Source organism: Suncus etruscus, chromosome 5 (assembly GCF_024139225.1).
Source record: "Suncus etruscus isolate mSunEtr1 chromosome 5, mSunEtr1.pri.cur, whole genome shotgun sequence".
Classification (NCBI taxonomy): Eukaryota; Metazoa; Chordata; class Mammalia; order Eulipotyphla; family Soricidae; genus Suncus; species Suncus etruscus.
In genome coordinates, this window is record NC_064852.1 from 127,400,499 (window position 1) to 127,426,885 (window position 26,387).

Sequence of the window (26,387 nt, forward strand, 5' to 3'; positions counted from 1 at the left end):
TTTTAGTTGTTTGGGTCACACCCCCAATGTTCAAGGCTTACTACTGACTTTGCACTCAAGGATCAGCCTGACTTTGCCTCCTGCAGCTCCCAGGTTAAATTGAGTTTGAGACCCCTGAATGAGTTTGGTGGTTACTTTTAAATTCCATCTAGAAGTCAGATGATGCAACAAATTACAAAATTTGTCATTTTGACTATTTGACTATACCTGTGACAAGCTTCAAAGTTGACCCTTGAAGTTAACGTGGTGCTTTTCCTCACTTTCAAACGCACAAGTGTTCAGTGACCTAATAGCTTCCTTATTCTGGTTACTCCTGCATCCAGACAGCTTCGCTTTATCAGAGTGTCTTTTAAATTCTGTCATCTCATATTATCCTTAGTTCTTTCCTAGGCCTGATCTTCTTCACTCCTGACCCGTCGCCAAGTTTGAGCAGACTCTGCAAGGAATTTTCCTTCCTCTGTTTTACTTTCATATTCTCAGAGGCTGTCAATGTTTTTGTGGCCACGAAGAGAATCCAGAACTCATCATTCAAGCCCTTCACTATGTCAAGGCATATGACAGCCTGCAGCAGCCAGCTGGCCTCCCTCTTTGATACATCTTTTAGTTACCACTCTTTGGAGATAAGTTTCAGATCTGATTGCAAAAAAAGAAAAGTACTGTTTATAGTAGACAAGAACCAAAGTGAGACAGCAACCAAAGTTGCTCAGCTCCTATCATTCCGTACTCTTGAAAACTAGAAGTATATTAGACTTGAATTTATCTCTGAACGGTTTATGTAAAAAAGGGAGGTCATAAACCATCAAGTAGCATGGAAAAAATTGTAAAGAGTTTGATGCATCACAACATTTTAAACATTACCACCTAGATTATATGCACTCAACAGAGAATCAGAATATTATCTATTCATTAAATGAAGCTTCAATGGCACTGAAACTTTGAAATGCTTGTCTTGTAATCAGTTCAAGTTATCACACACACTTGAAAATAAAATAATCACAATTCTTTTTTTTAAAAAATAATCCTATCATTCAGATTTTCTCCTTTTGTTTAGATTGGGTTTCCTCCCATTAAACTAAATTAGTACAATCTTATGTCAGAGATATTTACACCACTTTCCTCTACTGGCTTCATTACCCTCTCTCTGCCCTGATTCTTTTAAAGGTCAATCCCTGAACTGGAAAAACTCCATCTTCCCCACAATTTCATTTCTCTTACACCCTGCAGAGGAGTGTAATTAGCAGAGAGATGGACATGTCTAATCACCAGAGTAGATCATGGTTCTATGGAGTTGCTGCAGTGAACTGTGCATTTCAGTTACAGTGTCTAAAATATGGCTTTTCTTGAAAGCTACGTACAGTTTCATGTGTTCAACATAAGATTTCCTAACTTTGACAAATTAAAGGGCATGATGTCTCTTCTGTGCTCCTATGTGGTTAACTTTTATTTAAGATTTAGCCCTTTATCTCCTTTCTCCTAGTATTTCATTGAAAACATCTCCATCTTTATCTGTTTTTCTTTTTTCTTTTTTTTTCTTTTCCTTTTTTTTTTTTTTTTTTTGGTTTTTGGGCCACACCCGGCAGTGCTCAGGGGTTATTCCTGGCTGTCTGCTCAGAAATAGCTCCTGGCAGGCACGGGGGACCATATGGGACACTGGGATTCGAACCAACCACCTTTGGTCCTGGATCGGCTGCTTGCAAGGCAAACGCCGCTGTGCTATCTCTCCGGACCCTTATCTGTTTTTCTTTTTTGCCCAACTTTATCTTCATGTTCTACTGGGTTCTGAAATATAGAAAATGATTAATAAATGCTTCTTGAATTGATTAAGATCACCCAGGAACTTTGATGATATACATAGGAAAACCCAGAGACTCATGATTTAGGAAGCTCAATGAGTGCTATCTAGTTAATGTTAAAAAATCCAGTGCTGGTCTGCAGATGTTCTAATTCACTCAACACCACATTTGGAAGCCCAGGTTGGCTTGGAGAAAGGGATGTCATATTATTTACTTGTTCATTTTTTAGTTTACAATCCTTTATTATTTTTCTGGAGATTTTTTTTTCTTAGTCTTTGTAAAAAGCAAAAATGGAACAGAGAAACTTGAGGTCTCTGGTGCTTTGTGAGAGAGCCATGCACCTTCTCTTTTTTCTGTTCAAAGAGCATGGTGCTGTGGGTTTGAAGTGTCATCTGGATGGGAAGAACTGCTGAGTCTTGGTTGTAGTCAGAGATGAGACTTTTGACCCACCACTGCTCCCAGGAAATGCTGACGAGCTAGAAGGAGACTCAGGGACCCAGAATTCAACTTATCCTGAGAGTTGAGGCTGGCCAGCAGGGGCAGGACTTCTGTTCCAAATCCCAAGGAAGACCCCCAGTAGTCCCCTTAGTACCCTTCTCTCCTTTCCAGTCAGAGGAAGGAGTAGCAGCTTAGTGATATAGGGCGAAGGGAACAGGCTCACTCATGGATATTTTTCAGTATTGTCTTTGCTGTTGAAAACAATAGACAATGCAAGTAAAATTAATCTGCTCCACCAAATTTTTAAGAATGTTCACTAATTTACAACATGTTATCAGCAGGGGGAAAAAAGCATTGGAAATCAACTAGACAAGTTTCACAAATGAGAAACACAAGGCCTAAAGACACTAAGTTCCTCTTACATTAAAATACATTCCATCATGTTTGCCATTAATCAGGCTAGATAGAATGACTGAGACTTAAGTAACAGTAAAAAATTGTTTTAGAAAGACATAGTAAAAATACAGTTTAGCCAAGCAGTCATATACATGAGGAGAGCCAAACCTTCCCCCTCTCTGCTCTTGTCACCCAGGCTTGTTACCTGGTTTTCTGGCTGGCTCAGTTCTTATTTATTTTCTCAGTTGGAACACAGCCACGGCTTCAACTGAGACAACAGTTCTTTAAGGCCAACAAATGTGAGTGCAGAGGGAAAGGAATTTAAAATCACACATTTTTCACATTCAGAGATAATTCAAGATAGCTCAAGAGTTTTCTAAGTGCAAACTACCAGGCAAGTGTATCTTACTACTACCATTATTTACTTACAAAAATATTTTATTGCTAAGACATGTTGCATCGCTCAAATATTTTTAAGGAAAGTATTTAGATCAATGGGTTCTATAATGGTACTACTTTAATGTAGTCAGGGATCCTACATTTTCACATGAACATGTTGGAATTTCAGGGATATGATAGAATGGTCATTTGTAACAATCCATTATGTAGATGTTCATTAATTCAAGAAAAAAAAAAGAATGAAAGGAAATGGTTTATATTGCTACAAATAGTACTTAAATTATCTATGGAGAACTTCCTGACAGATACCAAACTTAGTTACTAAAATGGTTTTGGAATTTCCTTCTTTAAAGCTTTCAAATTAATATAACTTCCTTCTAAAACAGGATAATAAGCTTTTGTTGTTGTCCTCTTATTTGTGTTTTTATAAATATGAAATTATATGATTTCTTAATGTTTATCCATCGTGAAACTTCAAGGAAAATAATCACGGAATCAACCTTAAAATTAACATTTTAAAAACAAAAAAATTTCGGGGGTGCTGTCAGGCTTTAGGCCTGTGGTGACTGAGAGGGGAAAGAGATACAATGGATGGTAATGATGGGCCAGAGACATAGTGCAACAGGTAAGCACGTGCATTACACAGAGCAGACCCCAGGTCCATCCATGATACTGGTCTCAAGCCCCATCCTGAGCACCACCAGGTGTGGCCCTCAAATAAAGCAAAAACTAGTGGATAGTAGAGTGAAAGGTTATTGGTACTTTTATGGTCGTTATGATGTGGTAATATATATTTTGAAGAAAGAATTGTACTCCTAAAACATATGTGTTCATGTAGATGAACATTATTACCATGTAAAGAAAAGACTTATTAAACTCTAAAACACATGACTAAAGAGGCCTCTAGAATCTCCTCCACAGAGAGATTTAAAACTCATTTAAATGCAGCTGGGTGCCTGAAGAGAAGAAAAGATAGATCTTAGTGAGGAAGAAATAGATCGCCAAAGTAAATGGTTCTCATAGTTCTGCCTCATTCTGCCCTAGGTCTCCCAGGCATCAGGACAGTGATGGAAAAAACAGTGGAATCCCCGCCCACTTCCTTCAACTATTGTATTCCAAGGTCTTCCAGTATCTTGAGACCACATACCTGAGAAGCACTGTATTAGAAGGAAAAGTCTTATTTCTCAGTTACTCTTCTAATTTAGAGCTCTTTGCCTCAGTTCCTGTTTGCTTTAAGGCGCATTAATGAGGAAAGCAAAAGTTAAGTTATTGTGAGGTTAAGGGGTTTCCTGAGACTAAAAAAGGACAACTTCAACGCTTCATTAGGGATTGCCTTGTATTGTCTTTAATTGCTTCTTGTGCGTAAATCTTGCTTCTCCCCAAAGACTCTAAACTCCTTGAGGATGAGGGCCTTGACTTATAATTTTGCACAGAGCACTTCCCCAAAAATAGTTGAAAGTTTATCCATAAGAAAAGCTGATGACACCCCTCACCCCGGTTATATTTCCTCTGGGTCTGCACCAAAGTACTCAAAGACTGATTATGTCAAAAACAGCAGAATAAATATTAATTTTTACATGGTGTTATGCAACACAAGATAATAGCACATTTTTGAAAAAAATATAGCTATAGGGATAAAATCAAAATATAGGGATAAAATAAAATAAAAAAATTATAAAAGAACTTTTATTCATATAATTTATGTATGTAACATATATTTTTTTTTTACCATAAAACAGGACCTGGGCCAAGCATTTCAGAAGTGCCATTTCTGTGTTTAAAGTTACCTTTTGTAATTTCCTAAGGAAAATAAGTGAAGACCAATTGCAGTGAATTGGAAAGGGTTTCTGTCACCTTCTTACACCCATTAAACACAATCTGATGGCATGTCAAAATCTAACTTAAAGAGTGACTGGGAAGTTCATATGTGAATTGGGTGTTCATTGTAGCGACCACCCAGGAGAGAAAGAGTTGAGAAAGAGTAAAAGAGAGGTGAGAGAAAGAGGTGAGAGAGAGGGAGGATGAGAGAGAAAAATTGAGAGAGAGAGAGAGAGAGAGAGAGAGAGAGAGAGAGAGAGAGAGAGGATAGATACAAAGCAGGCAGAATCTCACCAGTGCTTTATCTTCTGCCCTCCCACTGACCTGCCAGCACTGCTGTGGTCACTACACTGGGTCCCCTCCAACTGTCCAAATTTTTCTTTTTATGACCAACATGACAGGGGATGTATCAGAGGTGTGTCCAGGGGCATGTCCAGGTTCAACTGTCATTACAGTGGGAGTATCCAAAGGACGTCCAACTGCCATTACATCAACAGTTTATGTTCCAAATATAACACTTTCACTATGTTAAAAATATTACATTACTATAAGAAGTCTATCTCCTTTCACCTGGATCTCTAAGGTTTCCTTGATAATTCTATCTAAGGTACAGATCTCTAATCTAATGTTCTTGCTTTTATTGGTCTGTCTCTACTTCCATGCCTCAGATCTTAATGTATATCAGTACAAAAGGAGTCTATTATTCAGGATTTATTCCCAGAAATCACTAGTCTGTCAAGAATATTCATCAACCAAATGAAGAGGAAAGAGCTATACTTTTTACTTTTCATGTATTCATTTGCTTCTTTTTTTTAATTAGGTATTGAAAAAAGTTTATTAATCTTAGGAAGAACCAGAATTTTTCTTAGGAAGGTTAATAAAAAGTCCTTCATTATCCTAATAGCATTGGTTCCTAATAGCTTGGGATAGAGAGTGGAACATAGAAGGAGCTGAAATTTGAATAAAACTTCATGAAATAGCAAGCTGAGGTACAATAAAATCAAAAGGAAAGATGCCAGAAATCTTCCTGATAATTACATTTTTTTAGCATATACTATATTCAGGAATTCTGTAGAAGTTCCCATGTGCAAATAGAGAACAGTACAGAGGTAAATGGGAATCCAAGGGCTCTGGAGACCTTGAGAATAAAAGATTTACAATTTCCAACATATGTAGTATTTCCTAAATGATCATACAGTGTAGTGAAAGAGACCTTCCATGACAATGTTATACATTATTGATGCATTGTCATTGATTTTTATAAGATTTTTCTTCATATTGCTGTATTTCATATGAATATCATTGGTAGAGTACATGGGGACTTTGTTTTAGAGAGATTAGGGTCATAGAATCATGTTCTTTTTATTAGTAGCATCTCTGGTGAAAGTGAACACTCATTTTTTCCCTCATTGCCTCAGCAAAAGATAAGGAATAGATGGAACCTCTAAGCCTTCTACAAACTTCAGTCTCCCTTTCATCTGTCCAACTGCTGGGTCCAATACAGAGTAGAACCAGATGTGTCATCTAGTCCTTTAACTCTTCCTTTCTTTATGCCTAATTTATGTTATCTTAGCAATGCGCATTTTTATTTCTATCTTTAGTATTTAGCCCAGAGGTAAGTTTTTCTCAAGATAAGAATATTAAGAGTCAAAATTTTTTATTTTCTATGTCAAAATGTTTTTTTAGAAGTTAGATTTTGGTAACAGCAGTATGTGTGAGTGTGATAAGTAGCGATCAAGGGGGCTGGGGAAACTGAGTCTGTTAGCCAGGATTCTTGTTTTGTTTTGTTTTTTGTTTTTTTTTTGGGGGGGTTACACACAGCAGCACTCAGGGGTTACTCCTGGCTCTATGCTCAGAAATCGCCCCTGGCAGGCACAGGGAACCATATGGGATGCCGGGATTCGAACCACTGTCCTTCTGCATGAAAGGTAAATGCCTTACCTCCATGCTATCTCTTCGGCCCCAACCAGGATTCTTTTTTTTTTTTTTTTTTTTTTTTGGTTTTTGGGTCACACCCGGCATTGCTCAGGGGTTACTCCTGGCTGTCTGCTCAGAAATAGCTCCTGGCAGGCACGGGGGACCATATGGGACACCGGGATTCGAACCAACCACCTTTGGTCCTGGATCGGCTGCTTGCAAGGCAAACGCCACTGTGCTATCTCTCTGGGCCCCCAACCAGGATTCTTGATGAACTGCATATCCAGCTTCCTTGCAGGTACCTATTATTGGTTAACCAATCACTCCAAAATTTAGTAGCCAAAACCAAAAATTACTCATTAGGCATATAATTCTGTGGATCAAAACTTTGTGTTTAGCCCAATAAGAATGATTTATCTCAATTCCACAATGACTAGGGCATCATCTGTGCAGAGTGGGGTGCTGAGGGCACCAAATAGATAGAGATATCTGAGACAACTAGGACTAATGCGATATTTTTCTCTCTTCAGAGCCAAAAATTTCCATAAGGCTATTTTAGCCTCCCCAATAAGGAAAATTCAACAGAATCAGATGTTTTAATAGGAGCTTGTTCCCAGACTGACTCTTTTAAGAAACCAGAAGCAAGATACCAACCTTCTGTGTTCCAATTCACTAGTCCCAGCATGTTTCTTCTGGTCTTCTTTTGAAGTCCAAAAAGCAACTAAGTCTTTCTAGAAATAAGGAAACAAAACTGAAACTACACTTCTTAGTGGGAAAAGTAGCCAATAACTACAATGCCATCTTCTACATTGCAATTTTTTATTCTAGAACTTCTTAAAATATAATCCATTCCTTTGTGTCATTAAGTCCATAATAAAAATATCATGTATATTTCACCCCATGATATACACTTAGAAATAGCACAGCCCGCCGGGCGGTGGCGCTAGAGGTAAGGTGCCTGCCTTGCCTGCGCTAGCCTAGGACGGACCGCGGTTCGATCCCCCGGCGTCCCATATGGTCCCCCAAGCCAGGAGCGACTTCTGAGCGCATAGCCAGGAGTAACCCCTGAGCGTCACAGGGTGTGGCCCAAAAACCAAAAAAAAAAAAAAAAAAAAAAAAAAGAAATAGCACAGCCCCTTGAATTTGTCTGGTGATCAATAAGTGTTCAATCGCTGGCTGTCTAAAGGAGTCCACTGATGAAAGTGTAGGAATCATGAAGCTCACCAAATCCAAAGCTATCAAGTAAGAATATGCACTTGAAACTTCTTAAATACTTCTGTAAATACAAATTTTAAATGCAATACTTAAACTTTTTTAAATACAATATTCCCTAACTTCTCAAATAAAATCTATATCCATAAAATCCCACTATATCTTCTAGTGCCCTTTCACAGATGTCTAGGGCATTGTCTCCTAATGTAAAGTCCTACCCACGAGCACTGAGCTATGAGTATGTGCTGTTGTCATAAATCCTTTATTGTGCCAAGACAAGAAGCACAATATTGGTCCTAGTAATCATATCTCTTTGTATATCTATCTGCTTGAAAGTTTTAGTCCACCAAAAAAAAATTACAAGTATCATCAATTTTGATTGCATCCTTAAATAGTTTTCTTTATTCTCAGCCTCCTCTTTAAGTGCATTCATATGACATGTTTTGGCTAGATGAAAAAGTTACCAATGACAAGAAATCTGAATATTCTGCCAATTTACTTTACATGCAAGCCTGTTAACTCACCACTCTTTCATGGCAGAAGATTAGATATTCCTGGTTCATAACAAAGACTTGATTATTCCTAACCCAGCATAAAACCTATTAACCTTGATTCTCTGTTTTCCGTAGCATTGTCTAAAGATCTCGTGAAGTAGCTTTATTTAAATCCTAAACATTCAGGTATTCCCACCCACTGACCTCTTGCTGTATATTGTGGCAGCACTTAACCTTTTTAAAACCATCACTTTTAACTACAGATATATAACACAAGGATTAAGGCATGTGTCTTCCATGCAGCTGATGGCTAATCTGGTTTGAGCCCTTGAACCAGAATCTCTGGTCCCCTGAGCATCTCAGGGTATGACATTAAATCCCTTCTTTCTCTTCTAGCACCGTTAAGTGTAGTTCTGGTGGCCTCTGAGCATTGCCAAGGAAGTCCTGGTAATCCAGCACTGGAGGCTACAAGCAGCATCAGTGAGCTGCCAGGTTTTCTTGGCAGAAGGGCTTACTCCGTGTATGCTACCAGGAAGTCTCTGAACACCACTTAGGAAACACATCCCTCCCCCTCACAAAAATTAAAAAACAAACACTGAAATCTACATTACTTTCTTTATTTGTTGTTTTGTTTTGTTTTTGTTCTGGGGCCACACCATGTGACGCTCAGTGGTTACTCCTGGCTATGTGCTCAGAAATCACTCGAGTTGGGAGACCATATGGGACACCAGGGACTGAACCCAGGTTTGTCCTTGATCAGCCAGCGGCATGCAAGGCAAACGCCCTATTGCTGTGCTATCCCTTGAGCCACACTACTTTCTTATAAAATCTTCTGATGTCCTCCTCTCTGTCATGTATAGAATCTAATTCCAGGGCCCGGAGAGATAGCACAGCGGCGTTTGCCTTGCAAGCAGCCGATCCAGGACCAAAGGTGGTTGGTTCGAATCCCGGTGTCCCATATGGTCCCCCGTGCCTGCCAGGAGCTATTTCTGAGCAGACAGCCAGGAGTAACCCCTGAGCAATGCCGGGTGTGGCCTAAAAAACCAAAAAAAAAAAAAAAAAAAAAAAAAAAGAATCTAATTCCAGTGCCTTATTTTCAAGGAAAGCATGGTATGTAATAAGCAAATTCAATTTTCCAAGACTTGCTTGCTGAATTCCATTCATTTCTTGTAGAAAGAAATAAAACTCAATTCGGGTCAACTAAATGGTAACAGTGGCTGCTCAAGCTTACCTAAAACTGTAACCCCCAACCCCCCAACAGTATTCTCTTTCATTGTCTTTGCTTTCACCTCCTGTAGATTCCTGCTGCCCCTGGGGCTCCTGTCACAGTTGGTTACTTAGTTACCTGTCATCTTGCAAAAGACAGGTTCCCATTCTGTAACTCCTCACAAATTGCATCACAACATGAAACTATTCACTAATGAATTGATCCCTATAAATATACTTTCCAAAGAATAGACTCCAAACCTATTAGAATGATTACCTCTGACAAAGAGGGAAAGGAAATGGGAGGAAAATAGTGGTTGGAGGAGCTGTCAGCTTTATCTCTAATAATCTTTTGAAAGAAGCAGCTATTGATGCTGAGGCAGATGACTACAACAATCAGGCTGCTTATTCTTTGTCCTAGGTCTTGTCTGCCTCTTCTATAAAGAGGTGGAGTCAATTCTTAACCTCCTGAATCTGGGCTTAGCCTGTGATCTGCTTGAACCAAAGGAATGCTGTAGAAGTAAGACAGGGGAAGTTTCCAGAAGGCTCTTAAAATACCCTACAGCTTTTGCTCCTGCTCCCTCAGTGCTCTGAGTAATCATATAAAAAATACTATATTCCCTAATAGAGAATCTGAGAGTGCCTTGAAGAATATAGACCAAAGAAAGAAATCCAACCTTTTCATGGCCCTAGCGTAGGAACCAGAGATGTTGTTGAGACCAACACACAAACTTCAACCCAGATTACTGCTGAGGGAGAGAATTTCTAGTAGAGATAGCCCAGTCTAGTCAGGCTTTGCCAACACAATAATAATGAGTAAGTCAAATATTACAAGTATTTTCAAAATTATTTTTAATTGATCAACATTTAAAATTGTACAGGTAAGGTACATGCTTTGCATGCAGCAACACTGGTTTGACTGCAGCACCACAAGCCCCTGACCAAAAATAACTCCTGAGTATCTCCAAGTTTAGCCCCAAAATTCAATAAATAAATAAGTTCATACACAAACCTTTCTTTTTACTTAACAACTGGCCCCTATTTCCCCCCACCACGTTCCTATTTCTTAAATACTTCCACTCAGCTAACAGATTATACAATTTCCAACAAGGAAATGCAAAAATCAGTGCAGATCAATGCAAAGAGGGTAAAATGATTATAATATAAAATATCAAATCTTTTCAAATATGTAAAAAATATCATGAAACCAATGAAGGTAATGTGAGAGATGTCCTTGGATCATGGGCAACTCTTGACAAATGAGAATCGGCAGCTAGAATAGTTAACATTTACAGAAGAAAAAATCCAGGCTGATAATGGTACAATAAGTACTGCTAACGGGAATGATTTGAATGTCAGAATTTGAGAGTGGCTCTTGGAAGACTGATGAAGTTCTCAAATATTTTTGCAATAATGTCCCCTCGATGATGGGCCCACAGAAGTCAAATGTGAAAGGACTTTGTATCATGTGGCTGAATGAGTTTGGTAGATTGTGCTTTCAAAGTCGACACTTCATTAACCCTTTCAATATTTAACACACTGAATTTTTGTTCTAGTTGATTTTCATAATGGTATTACATTTTAAAAGAGAAGGTCCAGGGGTTTTTTTGTTTTGTTTTTGTTTTGTTGTTTTTCCTACATCATCATTCATAAAGGATTTGCTTTAGGTAGATTTGGAAAATACCAATTATCTGAAGAAATTGGGGGTCTCAGTAATATCTTTCATTCTTTCTTTCAAACAGCAGTCGTGCTCACTGAGGGCCAGGTTTTGGGTCGTGAATTACTCGTATCCACTGGAAAGGTCTTGTAGCAAGAACTGCATCTCACAAATGGAAGGAAAGAGTTACCTAATGAACTGATTGAGTGGTCAGCTTCCATGTAGATTTTGCTGTAGAAGAACATAACTGTTCCATGATCAATCGCTGACTCAATAGACAGGCATTTGTTCTTCTCAGAACAGTTCATAGAATTTCTATTACAAGCATTCTACTGCAAATACCTCCAAAGCCTGGATACATTTCAAACTAACCCGAGTATGTCAAGTCATTTTAGGAAATAAAGCCCTGCATCCCAAGGGTTCACTGAAGAAGACCACGTTTTAGAACAGGTGTGCCACTTCACTGAACAGGAATTTGGAAATGTTAAGCACTAGAAGCACTTCAGAAACTCCAACTCCACCTGCCAGACAGCCGCAGTTCTAGGCATGTGTCAATAAAGGCCTGGCAAAGATGGTACAATGGCATTTGAGAAAGTGCTCGGCGAGAAAGCAAAATTAGTTCAAATACATTCCTAGAGTGGGTCCACTTGGTTGCTTTGCTTTTTCCTTCTCAATTTCCTTCTCAAATGAAATGCTCTGTCTCTATCTCCATATAACATAAGGGCTATTCCAAACTTCCAAAGGCCATTTTTCACTGAGAAACAATGCAGAAGAATTGCCTTGTGCGGACACCCTTTTAGTTCTCTGACTCTTGCAACTCATCTTGAAATCCTACTGACAGAGTAACAGAATCGGACCCTTTTCTCTATAGCAGCGATCACCCAATTTGACAGCAAGGACTCTTTAAACTCTGGCCCTCCCAAGAAGACCCCTGGGGCACTCAGCAGTTCCCTTCAGTCAGTTCCAGGGCAAATGCAAACAGTCCTTTCCGTTAGAAGAACTTGTATCCAGGAAAAGAAAAATAAAAAATAAAAAAAACAGGTGCTCTGTTGCATCTGTAGCATAGCAGCCAGGGGAAAAGTTTACCAGCTTGAGCCAATGGAAGGCCAAGGAACTGAGCCAAGTGGGCTTGTTTTTCTCCGCCTCTAGATGAAGTCATGATAGAAATATGACATTGAATTTACTTTCCAAGGGAAAGAGGAGTAAAAGAGAGAAAGAGAGAGAGAAAGAAAAAAAAATAAAAAGCTCACCCCGCAACAGAATGTCCCATGCCCAGGAACGCAGGGAGGAAGTGTGTACAGCCTTCTGAACCCTGAGTGGTTCTCACTTCTGTAACCTTCACCTCCCACTGGGTGGAGCAGGGACTTTTAAGAGCAGCCGGAATGCAGTTCCCCTAATCAGTGGAGCCAGTTGTTGCCTGTCTGAACCTCGGCCAGTCCTGGACAGCGGTGTTCTGAGCTCCGGCCCGGAGCCCTGGCTTAGGGACCTCTCACCAGCCACCACCACCCCACCTCTTCGGCCTAGCAAGAAAACTTGGCTACGCATTCAGCCATGGGGGAAGACGCTGTCCAGGCTGAGAAGTCCCAGCACCAGGGTTCTGACATGCGGCAGGACAAGACAGCCAGCCCCAGCCCAGTGCCCTCCTCTACTCCCAGTCCCAGTCTGAACTTGGGCAGCACGGAGGAGGCGATCCGGGACAACGCTCAGGTGAACGCTGTCACGGTGCTCACGCTGCTGGATAAGCTGGTGAACATGTTGGATGTGGTGCAGGAGAACCAGCACAAGATGGAACAGCGGCAGATCAACCTGGAGGGCTCGGTGAAGGGCATCCAGAACGACCTCACCAAGCTCTCCAAGTACCAGACGTCCACTAGCAACACGGTGAACAAGCTGCTGGAGAAGTCCCGCAAGGTCAGCGCGCACACACGCGCTGTCAAGGAGCGCATGGACCACCAGTGCGCGCAGGTGAAACGGTTGGAGAGCCATCACGCACAGCTCTTGCGGCGCAATCACTTCAAAGTGCTCATCTTCCAGGTCAGTGGTATCTCCTCCTTTTCCCTCCAGCTGGGATGCTCCCACAGTCACTGTCTCAGTCGCCCAGGTCCCTACGGCCCCGAGCTATTTGTCCTGCCAGTCAGGGATGGCATGCACCAGACACTGCCCTCATCTGCCTTCAACAGGCAAACGTGAAATCTGCACAGGGGGTGGGAAATTCCCAGGTCAAGTCAGCCAAGGCTGAACATGAGATGCTGTTGGCCCCAGTCAATTATCTTGTGTACCTGGATGTGGTCCATGTGGGATGGGAAGGCGAGCAGGTGTGTTCACCCCAGCCAGCTCCATTTGTCTCTTTGCGTTATGAACTTCGATTTGGCTGCAGCTATTAGTTGGACAGTTCAAATGAATTCCATGCCTGTTTGTTAACTCTTTGTGGAAGTTAGGTGATCATGTGAAGGCTTGGGGGGTTGTTAGCATTTTTTTAAAGCAAAAAGTCAAAATCAGACTGCTTTCAAATATCTCCTTGGCCAAATGCTATCAAATGTTTTGGGAGCGCTGACCAAATAATGCAGAGTGATCCCATCAGCGTTGAATGGGTTTCTTCTTTCTAAGAACCTCTCAACCACAGCAATCTTGAGTTCTTTCCTGCAAATTATATAATAAAAATAAAAAGCCTAACTCTTTACTGATGCACTTGAAATTTTTCTCATTGCCTGGAGACCACAAGTGTGGATTGAAATAAAAGCAGACATATCAGTTACAGTCACAGAGGCTATAGACTTCTGTGAATATTCCTCTTCTTCACACAGTTGCCCTGGAATAAAAGACTACTTAATTTTTTAAATGCATCAATGATGCAATTAGTGTAGCAAGAGGCTATTTGGGGACAGGGAGCTTGTGTGGAGCTGTTGTTAAGCCAACTGGTGGGCATTTGTGAATCCAAGGGCAGTTTCTGCCTAATGCTACAAGACCTTCTGCCCAGTGAAATCTGCCAGCCAGAGCCCAGAAAGCAGGGATCATTCCAGCCCCAAGGCCGGCTTGTTGCAACCATATAAATAGGGCAGAATTTCAGAGCCATGAGGGGAGAGGCTGTAACCGACTGTTAAATTGTGAAATATGCACAAGAAGAGCCTTCATCTCCCAAGAGAGATTTAGAAATTGAAATTTAAAGCGAGGGAGCCTTCTTTTTCTAAAGGAATTCTCTCTGCCAAGTTAGAACCCCATTCCTCCCATAAAAGGAAAGACTCATCTCCCTGCTTTTTTGTCCTTCCCACATTGCACTGGATAGAAAGCTTCAGGCAACTGATGTTCCCCCCTTTACTAGATAGACTTTTGCCTTGGCAACTTTTAGCTTGTAATAGAAATAGTTGTCTGTACACCAGAGCAACTGCAAAAAGCCCCATAACTGGGTTTTTGGTTTGGTCTTATTCTGTTTGGTTTGAAGCCCTCGATGGTCCTGACTTTATTAGCCTAAAAGATATTAGAAATCTCAACTCTCCGGCATTTCTAAATTAAATACTCATCTCCCAACAAAAACAGATGTGTTCAGACTTGTTTAAATCTGAGTCATCAAAGGAAATTTCTCTCTTCCCAGTATGAATAAAGATGATCGTGTCCCATCTCTCATTTTTAGGAGGAGGGAAAAGCATTTATCTCATAGAAGAGATGCAGTTTGTAAGGATTGAGTTCTGGCTTTGCCATGGGTGCCATGGATGTTGGGGTCATGAGGGGTGACAAGAAAGGGAAGAGAGATGTGACTAAAAATGCAAGAGAATCATAAATATAACATTTAGAAAAACCATTGGAGGCCTTAAATACACATTCTGTGGTAAAGGCATATAAGTCTCTTGTGTTGTCATACCAAACTTAACAATGTGAAATGACAGGCATAAATAGTGGCAAGTCGCCATATAGTTAATGAAAGGTGAAAAATAAGTGTCACAGTCAAGGAGGATGCTGGGAGAATGAGAGAAATGAGAGAATGCAGAGTGCTCTTCACTCTCCCTTCTGGGCCCCTTTACAGCAACCAATAAGGATACTTAGCATTCAAGAGGCCAGGAGCTAAAAGACAGTAAACTGGACCTTTTTTTACCAAAGTTGTATTCTTTATTAGCCTAAAGGATAGTCAGAATCTCAACTGTAAGGGTACTGCAAGGATATTATTTAAAAAATATTCAAATGCAGTTTTTCAAGGATCTTTTATTTATTTATTTATTTATTTATTTATTTATTTATTTATTTTGGCTTGGGGGCCACACCTGGTGATGCTCAGGGGTTACTCTTGGCTATGCACTCAGAAATCGCTCCTGGCTTGGGGGACAATATTGGACACTGGGGGATCAAACCACAGTTTGTCCTAGGTCAGTCAAGTGCAAGGCAAAAGCCCTACTGCTTGTGACACCACTCCAGCCCCTCAATGATCATTTTTATGGTAATAATCATGCCAATGGATTCTACATAGATGTGTATACATTTATACATATCACACCTATGTGTGCTTTTGGAGCTCCAGCATGTGGTAGCAGGAAATCACTCCCAGACAGTGCTCGGGAATCATTCTAGCAGAGTGTAGGAGGAACCAGAAATGAAATTTAGGACACCTGGAGCTGGAGCAACAAAATGGTAGATAGGACAATTGCCTTGCTTGTGGCCGACCTGACTTTGATTCCCAGCATCTTACATGGTCTCCTGAGTCCTGGCAGGAGTAATTTATGAGTGTGAAGTTGGAAAGTAACTCCTCAGTATCACTAGGTGTGGCCTAAAACAAAATTAAAAAATAAAAAAAAAGTAAAACAGGGTGCCAGAGTGGTGGTGCAAGTGGTAGGGTGTTTGCTTTGCATGTGGCTGAGCGCAATTCAATTCCTCAGCGTCCCATATGGTCCCCTGAGCCAGACGTGATTTCTTGAGTGCATAGCCAGGAGTAACCCCTGAGCGTCACTGGGTGTGGCATAAAAGAAACACAGGGGTTCCGGTATGCATGTAAAGCATGTACACCAGCTCTTTGATCTCTGGCCCCATGAATAAAATATTAATATGTAATAGAGAATGTCCCAGTTAGAGATTGAGGACAGAAATTTTTTTTATGCAGACTTTGGTTTAATGTCTCATTTCACCTCTTCCCAGTTATATGATCATCAGCAGATTTTAAGTTTATCAAACTTTTGTTTGCTCATCTGTGCACTAAGGATTCTTTTCTTTTTGGTGGTGGGGGGAGGGGCCTTAGAGTACACCTGGTGATGCTCAGAGTTGATTCCCATTTCTGTGATCAAATGTCACTCTTGGCAGTGCTGCGGGGACCATATGCAGAGCCAAGAATCAAACTAAGATCTGCCACATGTGAGGCAGTGCCTAACCCCTATACTATTTCTCTGCTTCTACACTAAGGATATTAATAACAGCAAAAGAAAAAAAATAGTACAAAGTAAGCTCTATGCATTTCACTGTACACATTTCTCTGTGTAATTTTACTTGCCCTTAATTAACATATGAAGATGCTGATATTCAGAGATATTTACATCTTATCTAAAGGTATTTAGTACGAGGGGAAGCTGAGAACTGTACCCAGGTTTAATTCCAAAGTGTCTCTCTTTCCTTGCAGTAATTTTTTTCTTCTCTTCTATTAGATAGGGTGAAGGATAAATGGAATAATATATGAAAAATGGTTAATGACTGGCATAATGTAAATATTCATGGAAAATAAGCTCTTCCCCAGAAAATGCAAAATGCATTTGTGAAAATATTATTTTATTTGGTTAATATATTTTAAACTAAAACCAAACTCAAATTTTGACTCTTGAGTCAAAACTAACCCCACCCTGCCCAGGCCCTTCCAAAGCTATGCCTATGCAATTTTAAGTGCATTTTGATGCATATGCATACACACCCTGCCTTGTCTGACAATCACCATGTTTAAATGGGCTTCAGATTTTTCTTACTGTATGAAAGCAGTCTGCTTTGCCCTAAGGGCAACCCTAAATAGACTCTTCTAATAGCCTAGTCTTCACAGTATGGAACATGAATGTTTCCTATGTCTGCACAGTGAAGAGGAAGACAGTGCACCAGATAGTATTTTGTGTCTCCAAATAATCTCACTTTCAGTCCACTTGGAACTTTTGATGGGATTTTGCCTTACAAAATCTGTTGGCTTTCTACTTTAAGACAAAAATTCAATGTGAAAATGAAAGTAGAGTGAGGAACTAAAGTCTGTCACCTGACTTGAGCACATTTAGTGCTGTGATATTTAGATGGTAACATTTTCAGTTTTTTTTTTTTTAATCCTATTGTAGCCTCCAATATCTGTATTCCTTTTCACTAGTTCGTCTGTAGATTGGTTTGGATGGCTTACTGGATATATAGATATATACTTTTATTTCCAAACATTGTCTTATTTGTTTAACTTACAAGTTTATTGTAGCTTGTAAGTCCCCTCCTACCTTAGCATTTCCTTCAAATTATAACTAAATTACATAAATATAATATATAATTTAATATAAATTTTATGCATATGAAATTATATACTACTATAAGTAGTAGCTAAAACTGAAAAAAGTTCATCTTCCTTTGAACAATATCAGATATTGTAAAATCCTTGCTAATCTTAGAAGCTTTTCCTAATTATTTTTCATTGGTTTCCAGCAATTTTTTAATTTAAAATACTATAGCTGAACCAGTATAAATGAATAAGATTCACATGAATTGTTGATCATAAAGCAAATGCTAAAGACTAATGAGACTAATTCTTTGCCTATAGATATGGTTTATCTTTTACTAAAAATAGAGTTTGTACAAATGTTAATAAGTCAGCAGTGAAGAGGAAATTTTCTCTGTTTGAAGAGATGAATTTCACAGTCACTGGTCCAAGAGGGTGTGTTGACCAATTTTGTCCTCTTTAGGTTCTAATAATGATTATGTGAAAGAGCAGTTTGAGAAGAATTTCAAGCCCAGAGAACAAAATTAGAGGATTCATGGAGAGCTTACACTTTCATCTACATAGAATTGTGAAATTGGGTGAAAAGAGTTGAGGTTAGATGTTTGCTGTGGATACATTCATGGAAAACTGAGCCTGTAAATATGTTCAAATATTCATCATTTGGGCTCTGTCAATAAGATTAGAATTTTAGAAGGGTGCTAAAAGTTCAACATCTTTGGACTCATAAAATTGATTTTTTAAAGACTACTTTATTCAGATTCACTCTCAGCAAAAATGTTAAATTGGTACAGACTAGGAAGAAATGGGAAAGTAGATCATCAAAGACATCTTTCTATGACAACTTGAAATTAATGTTCTCATAATGGGATATTGAGTTTGATGAGCTATTTATCTAGTACCCTTTTAGTTTATGAGATTAAAAAAAACCACTAGCTCTTACTGTTATTTACACTTATTGAATGTCAGAATTGCCTCACACACTGAAATGAATAACTGATTATTGTTGGTATTTCTTCAAACCCCCCATTATTTTTCTTTATGTATTAAAAAATAGTCATTCTCAGATATAACCCTTGTAAGTAAATATTGCCCCTTCTGTTGTTTTGTAATCTATATTTTTTGAACTGAATGAATAAAAATGTTTTCAATGCAGCTTATATATATATGCTGCTTATATATATATATGACATATAACTACCATATATATTTGACTCTTGCATTAGATCACTTCTATTATGTATAAATTATTTTTCATAGGATTTAAACTTATGTCACAAAATCAAATATTTTAGAGCCAGAAAGCATCTTTTCTAAACACATATTTTATCCACATTTTAAATCAAAGTAGCAAGAGACCTCTAAAAAACAAAGACTAGCAAGATTTCATTTTATTAATAGAAATTATAGAGTTGAAATGTAAAATAAGTAAAAACAAACGATATAATTTCACTATGGTAAAGTTCCTGTTTATTAGTTTCTACATCAGCTTTTAAATAATTCAAATGTGATTTGTATTTGTTTTATTTTGTTGAGTTTATTTTTTTTGTATATAACAAAGAACACCTAAACAGTGTGATCTTAAAAAAGAATTGAACCCTTGATAACACTGAAAAATAATGAAACTTTTAAATCCTCCAGAATGTGAAAGACTGCTTGGGGATTATAACTAATGCATTTTATTCTTATGACTTGCTGATTCCACCAACAGCTGCCTTAGGGGTGCAGTTCTAATCAATGGCTTTATCCACTTGGCAATCTATACCTCAGAAACACAAATTGGAGAAAACCATCAATGTATAAAGGAGACCTATAAATAATCAGAATGTCAGGGGTGTCAAGTTCCATTTTAATAACTAGTATTTAGAAATTATTGAATAAAACATTATGTGGACACAAATTTATGGTCCTCATATCCCTTTGGATGCCACTGTGTATCCCTGTAGAAATATAACATCCTTTGTTATTTTCTTTCAACCAAAGCAACGACAAGTTAGTGACAGAGCAAAATGTGACTTGCTGGCAAAGTGTGGGCTTTCTTTCCTAATACAAGCCTGGAAATTTTCTCTTTGAAAGGTACATCTCTACAGATGTATAAAGAATATTCGCTCCCCAAAAGCTGCAACCCGAGAAGGCCCAGCTAGCATGTTGACAATTCTTCTGTGTTGGTATCATAAACACTATGGGGACTATTAGTTCACTGGAATCAATATGAGCAGCAAACAAGCTGAAGTGCAAGAGAAAATGCCACTTCTCAAGAGTTCTTTCCATTCCTTTTCTCGTTTCTGCTGCAAACATATCATTCATATATGCTATATGTTTGGAGTGTGTTGTTTAATTTTTCCTTTCTTTGAAAAACTCCTAAGGGTCCTTGTGAAAGGTCAATCTATGTGCAGTTGCATCAGTGAGAGCTCAAGGCTTCCTTCAAAGTAAATCTGTAGTGCAAATAGTCACCTGCTCCTGGGTCTTCTACCAAGGAGAACTTTCCAAGAAAGTAGTGCATCCCACTCGGAATTCTTAATGCCATAGGAAGTCTTTGTGAACCCTGAGGAGATACTTGGGTAACTAACATTGGTAAACAGAGATGAGATTGAAGAAGTATAATTGGTCCTTCCCTCTTGAAAAAGCTGCCAGTCTCGGAATCTTTAAGAGAAAGCAGATAGAAAATATTATGACAGGAAGCTGAAGGCAGGAGTGTCACTTCAGCTGTAGGCAGAGGAAAGTTCAAGTATTTCCATGAAATGTAGAAGAGAGGAATAAGCAAGGGTACATGTGAGATGAGACCTGGAGCCTGAAAGATTGTGCACTTACATAGGAGCCACTGTCTGCAGTTCAAGTGGAATTCCCATCACCACTGTCAAACACCTCACATTTTACAAAACAATAGACATTTCAAAGAATGTCTCTATTTTTATCCTTTTAAACAAACATTATGGAAAGCTAACACTTGAATGTGCTTGGCATTCACAATTTCCTGTATGAAAAGTAAGTGGTAATTCTTGGACTGAATGCCATAAGAAGTCACAAAATCAACACTAGCAAGTAAGCAATACACAAGATTCCATGTCAGTAATTAAAATGTCCACCAAAACAGAGCAGTAAGCCAAGAAGACAAATCTAACTTATTTTTACCTGTCCATTCAGTAAACTCTGTGTTATCTTGTTCTCAGTGGGTTTATTTCCATGGTTGGCATTAATGAGCTCTTACATATATGTTTCCCTGGCATTGTGCAAGAGTTCAGTTGGTTTCCAATTGAGTTCCCTAACTTTACCATCCTCATTTATGCAACTGACTATCTAGCACTGACTTGCTGTTAATACATGTTCTTAAAAGTTTCCAAGAAGGACCCAGGACAAGAATGATCAATAATACTAACACTTTTTTAAAATAAAATTTTCAAGCAAGAAGAAATTTAATATTGCTTGGTTATTCTGTAATTATTGATAGTGTATATTCCTTCCATTGATATTCCAGAGAGCAAAGCTTTTTGGTTCCTCTTTTGGTTAACCTGAGAGACTGTATAATGCAAAATGTACCTCCCTCTGCTCCAATGGACAGAGCTGATATTTCTCTTCTTTTTTTTTTTTTCTTTCTGGTTTTTGCATCAAACCCAGTGGTGCTCAGTGGTTATCCCTGGCTCTGTACTCAGAAATCACTCCTGGCAGGCTCAGAGAACCATATGGGATGCCAGGAGTCAAACTGGAGTCTGTCCGGGACTGGCCGTGTGCAAGGCAAATGCCCTACTGCTGTGCTATCTCTCTAGCCCCCAGAGTTTATCTCACTAATATTCCTTCTTAATTACTGCCTTATTGCTCTAAGCTCTTGGCTTTCTCTGTTCCTACAAGTAACTTCTGTCAAAACTTGACAACTCTTTTCTGTCAAACCACAGAGGTAATTGTTCTTCTGGACTAGGCATCAAAGCCTTTATGATTTTTATGATTTTGCATCTCATGTAGCAGCACTCATCTAACTAGAAAATCCTTAAAAGTTAGAAGCCACTGAGGTCTGGAGTGATAGCACAGTGCATAGGGTGCTTGCCTTGCACACAGCTGACCCAGGTTTGAACCTAGGCCCCCAGTAAGTTCTCCCAAGCCAGTCAGGGGTGATCCAGAGTGGAAAGCTAGGAGTAAATCTTAAGCATCACCAAGAGTGGTCCAACCCCCTCCCCAATAAATGGAAACCATTGTACCTTGGGGCTTTGGATTTTCATTTTCCACTGGCAGGAGCCATGAGCAAAGTTTCTTTGAGATACAGAGCAAATCCATTTTTTCCTAGACCTCAAGCTTACCCCCTGAAGGATCAATCTCTAATTTCCTCTGTGTTTCCTTACAATGTCACCTTACCCAACACACACTCATTCAATAAGTAGTTATTGAGATGCTGAGAACTATTCTAGTGATGAGGACCTACCTTCCAACCCTCATTGAAAGAAAATGCCAGTGAAATAAAGGCAGGAAATGTGAGAAAGTACTGTGTCTCTATAAAAGACCATATCAGAAATGACTTGTGAGTCACATATTTCTTTCAGTTTTTTTTACTGCATCTTTTATACTGTATTCCTGGCACTTCCTATGACATTCAAAATGGGAGTGTGTGGAGAGAGCTTTGGAAAACAGAATCTGAGGAATCTGAGATGTTTTTTAGCTAAGGTGGATTCTATTTAACCATCCTCACTGCTTTTTTTTTTTTTTTTTTTTTTTTTTTTTGCCTCTACCCAGGATTTTATTCTTTGTTTCTAACAAATGGGAGACAAATCTATTATGAATAAGTGTATTGAAAAGCTGGACACAAGTCTGAATATTTTCAAATAAAATCATAATTAGACTATGCACTGGCTGATGGGGATTTTTTTCCTTTTCACTTATGGTGGTGGTGCTGAGGGTTTAATCCTGATTCTGAACTAGGGATCATTAATGTCAAAGCTTGGGGAACCATATGTAGTGCCAGTAATCACACCCAGGAGGTTATATGCAATGAAGTGCCCTACCTGTTATACTTTCGCTCCAGATCCAATAGAAGGTGAGACTTTAAAGTTTCGTCATATCAAAGCATTATTAACTTAGCCTTTGTATTAGAAAGTTGGAACTATGTAGGAACACTCACTGTGTGTTTTTATGTAACAAATTTTCTATCATAATCCAGATTTGACTGGCATTCCCTCAGAATTTCAAAATGAGAAGGGACAGCTTTAACAATAGCATGAGTTTTGGCATGAAGTTTAAATCCCAAGCAGACTTTTAAATGTACTGACTCTAGTCATTTTCCAAACTGAAAGTACATTGGGGAACACACATCCTAATCACATTCCAGCCTCTAGTTGAAGCATTTGATTCTCATCCACCCCAACGTTCTGACAGAACTCCTTGTGTCTCTGAAATTCAGCTTAAAACCTGTTGATTGAGGTCAAATCTTCCAGTTCATAGTTGGAAGAAACACAAGTCCCATGTAGATTAAATTATTTGCTAAAAGCCACACAGCCACTTAGTACAACAAAGAGATAGGCAAGTTTTCTAGCAGAGTTCATTTTTATGTGCCATTTCCTGAAGTGAACATGTGATGGTACCTTGCTAACAGACCCTTATGTTCTAATATTCAAAGAAAACCCCAAAACGTAAGGGAACCCTCTCCTATGTTTGTTTAAATTCAGAAGTCTCTCAGTAATGCCAGAAACTCATCTCCCTTGTACTTTGGAAGCATGTTTTTAGGCTGGACTTCTTAAAACATGGTAAAAGAAAGATCTTTGTCTGTGTACTTAACATGTGTACTTAATATGTCTGTGTACTTAACATGAAGTAGATGTGTAGAGGATAAGAAGGGAGAAAGCATTCGGAATCTTCAAATTTTTGGTGCTTGCTTGAGGCAGCTCTGGGAGCTTGATAAGCTATATATGGAACATAATTCCTTTCACAATTCTAAAAATGGTCAGAGTAACCCATCTTTTATCAATGCCCCACAAAAGAAAAACTAAACCACAAGGCTTGGTGAGGGGGGCTCCAGGAAGACCAGTCATTGCTTCTCGTAGTCAAAATGACACCATCAGGAAGACGAGTGTCTACTTTGAACAGCTATGAACATTGAGCGTATTGTTTACATGTGTTTTCTCTTTGAGCAGGGAACCTGATTTAGGTTTTTGACATGGGTCTAACAAGTGAACACTGTCCATTTCTCTCTCCTACATCCACTTCTTTTTTTAAAATTTCCATATTGACCCTTAAAGTCTTGTGGTGTAGAATTTGGGGCCCTTTGACCTCCAAGAAAAAAAAAGAGAAAAAATGATTGGGTTCCTAGTCCCTCACTTTAGCTCCTTTTATCTCTGCAGCTTCCTGACTCTTGGTGAACCACAGCCCACTTCCTGAAGCCTGTCACTGATAGAGCTCTGGCTGCAGTTGCCTTCCAGATATTCCCAATTGGCAGCGCCTAGCTTGATCCAGAGGGAATGACTTGACCAGTTTTCAAATTAACTCTTCATAATCTGGTCCGAGAAGCCACAGCCATTGAGTTTCTGTCACACACACACACACACACACACACACACACACACACACACACACACACACACATGCCCCAAGCACATATAGTATTCAAATGAAAACACAGCAGGCCCCTGTCTGAGCCATTGTGAGTAACACACTGTCTCCACTGTTCCTAGGAAGAAAACGAGATCCCTGCCGAGGTGTTCATGAAGAAGCCAGTTCCCAGCCCAGCTGATGGGAAGGAAGAGCTGGCGGATGAAAACAAGACTCTGGAGGAAACTCTGCACACAGTGGACCTCTCCTCAGATGATGATGAATTGGCCCCAGGCGAGGAGGCCCTGGACGATAGCACAGAGGAAAAGCTGGAAGAAAGTCGTGCTGAAAAAATCAAAAGATCCAGCCTCCGAAAAGTGGATAGCCTTAAGAAAGCCTTTTCTCGCCAGAACATTGAGAAAAAGATGAACAAGCTGGGTACCAAAATCGTCTCAGTGGAGAGGAGAGAGAAGATCAAGAAAACACTCACTTCCAATCACCAGAAAATCACCTCTGGGAAAGGCTCCCCTTTCTCTTTTGGACGAAAGAAAGTTCGAGAAGGAGAAGGCCCTGCAGATTCTGAGACCAAGTCTGAGGGTCTGCCAGACGGGCATGATGAGGAAGGTCTTTCTGAAGCTTCTATCACGGTGGAAGGGAAGAGCCTGGAGGGTGAGGCCGGGAGAGCCGCATCCCGAGAGAGCAACTCTGCCCTGGGCAGCAGCGTCAACCTGACAATTGTGGAAAATGAAGAAGAGGAACCAGTGGCTCTGGAGCAGGCCCAGAAAGTGCGCTACGAGGGAGGCTACGTGCTAAATCAGGAGCAGGAGGAGGAGGAGGAGGCTGCACAGCCAGCAGTGCTCCGTGTGGACCAGTCCTCCTAAGCTAGTCCTTCAGCTGGACCAGTCCTCCTGAACTAACTCCATGGTGCCCCATAGCTGGTGCCTTCAGCTAGCCTGGAAACACACTCCCCACAGCTCCATTCCCCAGGCATTTTACTGCCTGGGTAGTGAGTACACAGTCAGCAGCACAATGGGACCCACATTTCCTGTGAAGGAAACTTGGCAAGGACCCCATCATTAGTAGGGTCTTGGGTTCAGGCTTTCAAATGATCTCTCCAGGCTTGTCCAGGAGAGGGGGGAACCTGGAGCAGTCTTCAGATATCGTCCACTACTTCAGATATTAATCATGATATGTGATTCATCTTCTGCCATTCCACTGGCTCGCTGAATACCAGTAATACTGAAAACAACAACAACAACAGTACATGAACAATACAGTGACTTCAAAGGAATCTGTGAACCCAATTCTTCTAGTGAGTGATATATAACATAGATGTGTGGTTGAACAAAAGATGCTTTTTCATGGGAAAAGAGAATTCAGTTCTTGACTTTATAGAAACCACGGTTTTCTTGGAAAGGAAAGAAAATTTGAAAGACAAATAATCTGCCAATATCAAAATATATGCAGGCAAATTGGGGCAATTAGTAAAAGAAACCTAAGAAGTTGAACAAGAATTGGAACAAAGTCGCCAAAGAGAATGACAACCCTGCGAAAACTGTATGTTCTTCAAAAATAAAACACTTAGATTAGCTTGACTATTTCACTCTTTAATGATACTAAATAAGTTCCTATATCCTGAAATAATACATTATATTTTTATTCTTACATTTAATATTTCAGATAATATATAAAGCATCTTATGTGTTAATGTTTATTTTTTTGATAAATCTAAACATTACAAATATTTCTCTAAAGGAATTCCAGAGGATGCTGTCTCTTGAAAATCTGAATACACATTTTGAAAATTAAGCACTGCCTTTTATAGGAAGATGGGTCAGATACTGTTCTTTAATGTACTTTTTTCAAAAATAATTATTACACTCCAGATAATGTAATGTAAGGCCATAAAATGTTAAGAAAAATAGATTTGGGAAGGACAGTTTTTTTCCTTGTACATAATGAAATACCATCCCAGATCATATTTTATTTATATTTTAATTTCACAGAAAAGTAATCCACTTACTAGAATATGTTAGAGTTTAGTTTATATGTGCACATTGACTTAGACAAGATATTTTTATAACAGTGATATTTGTAAGTTACATAATACTAGTGTTTTCAAAAACTAT

The 26,387-nt window shown here is 39.3% G+C and overlaps 1 protein-coding gene across 1 annotated transcript; it reads left to right on the forward strand.

Annotated features, from left to right (window-relative positions):
• Positions 1–12,627: 12,627 nt before the first annotated feature.
• Positions 12,628–25,493, forward strand: CAVIN2 (caveolae associated protein 2). Its single transcript, XM_049773270.1, has 2 exons — positions 12,628–13,364; positions 24,402–25,493. Exons 1-2 carry the CDS (start codon positions 12,882–12,884, stop codon positions 25,137–25,139), a joined length of 1,221 nt encoding a protein of 406 aa, XP_049629227.1. The 5' UTR covers positions 12,628–12,881; the 3' UTR covers positions 25,140–25,493.
• The last annotated feature ends 894 nt before the right edge of the window (positions 25,494–26,387 follow it).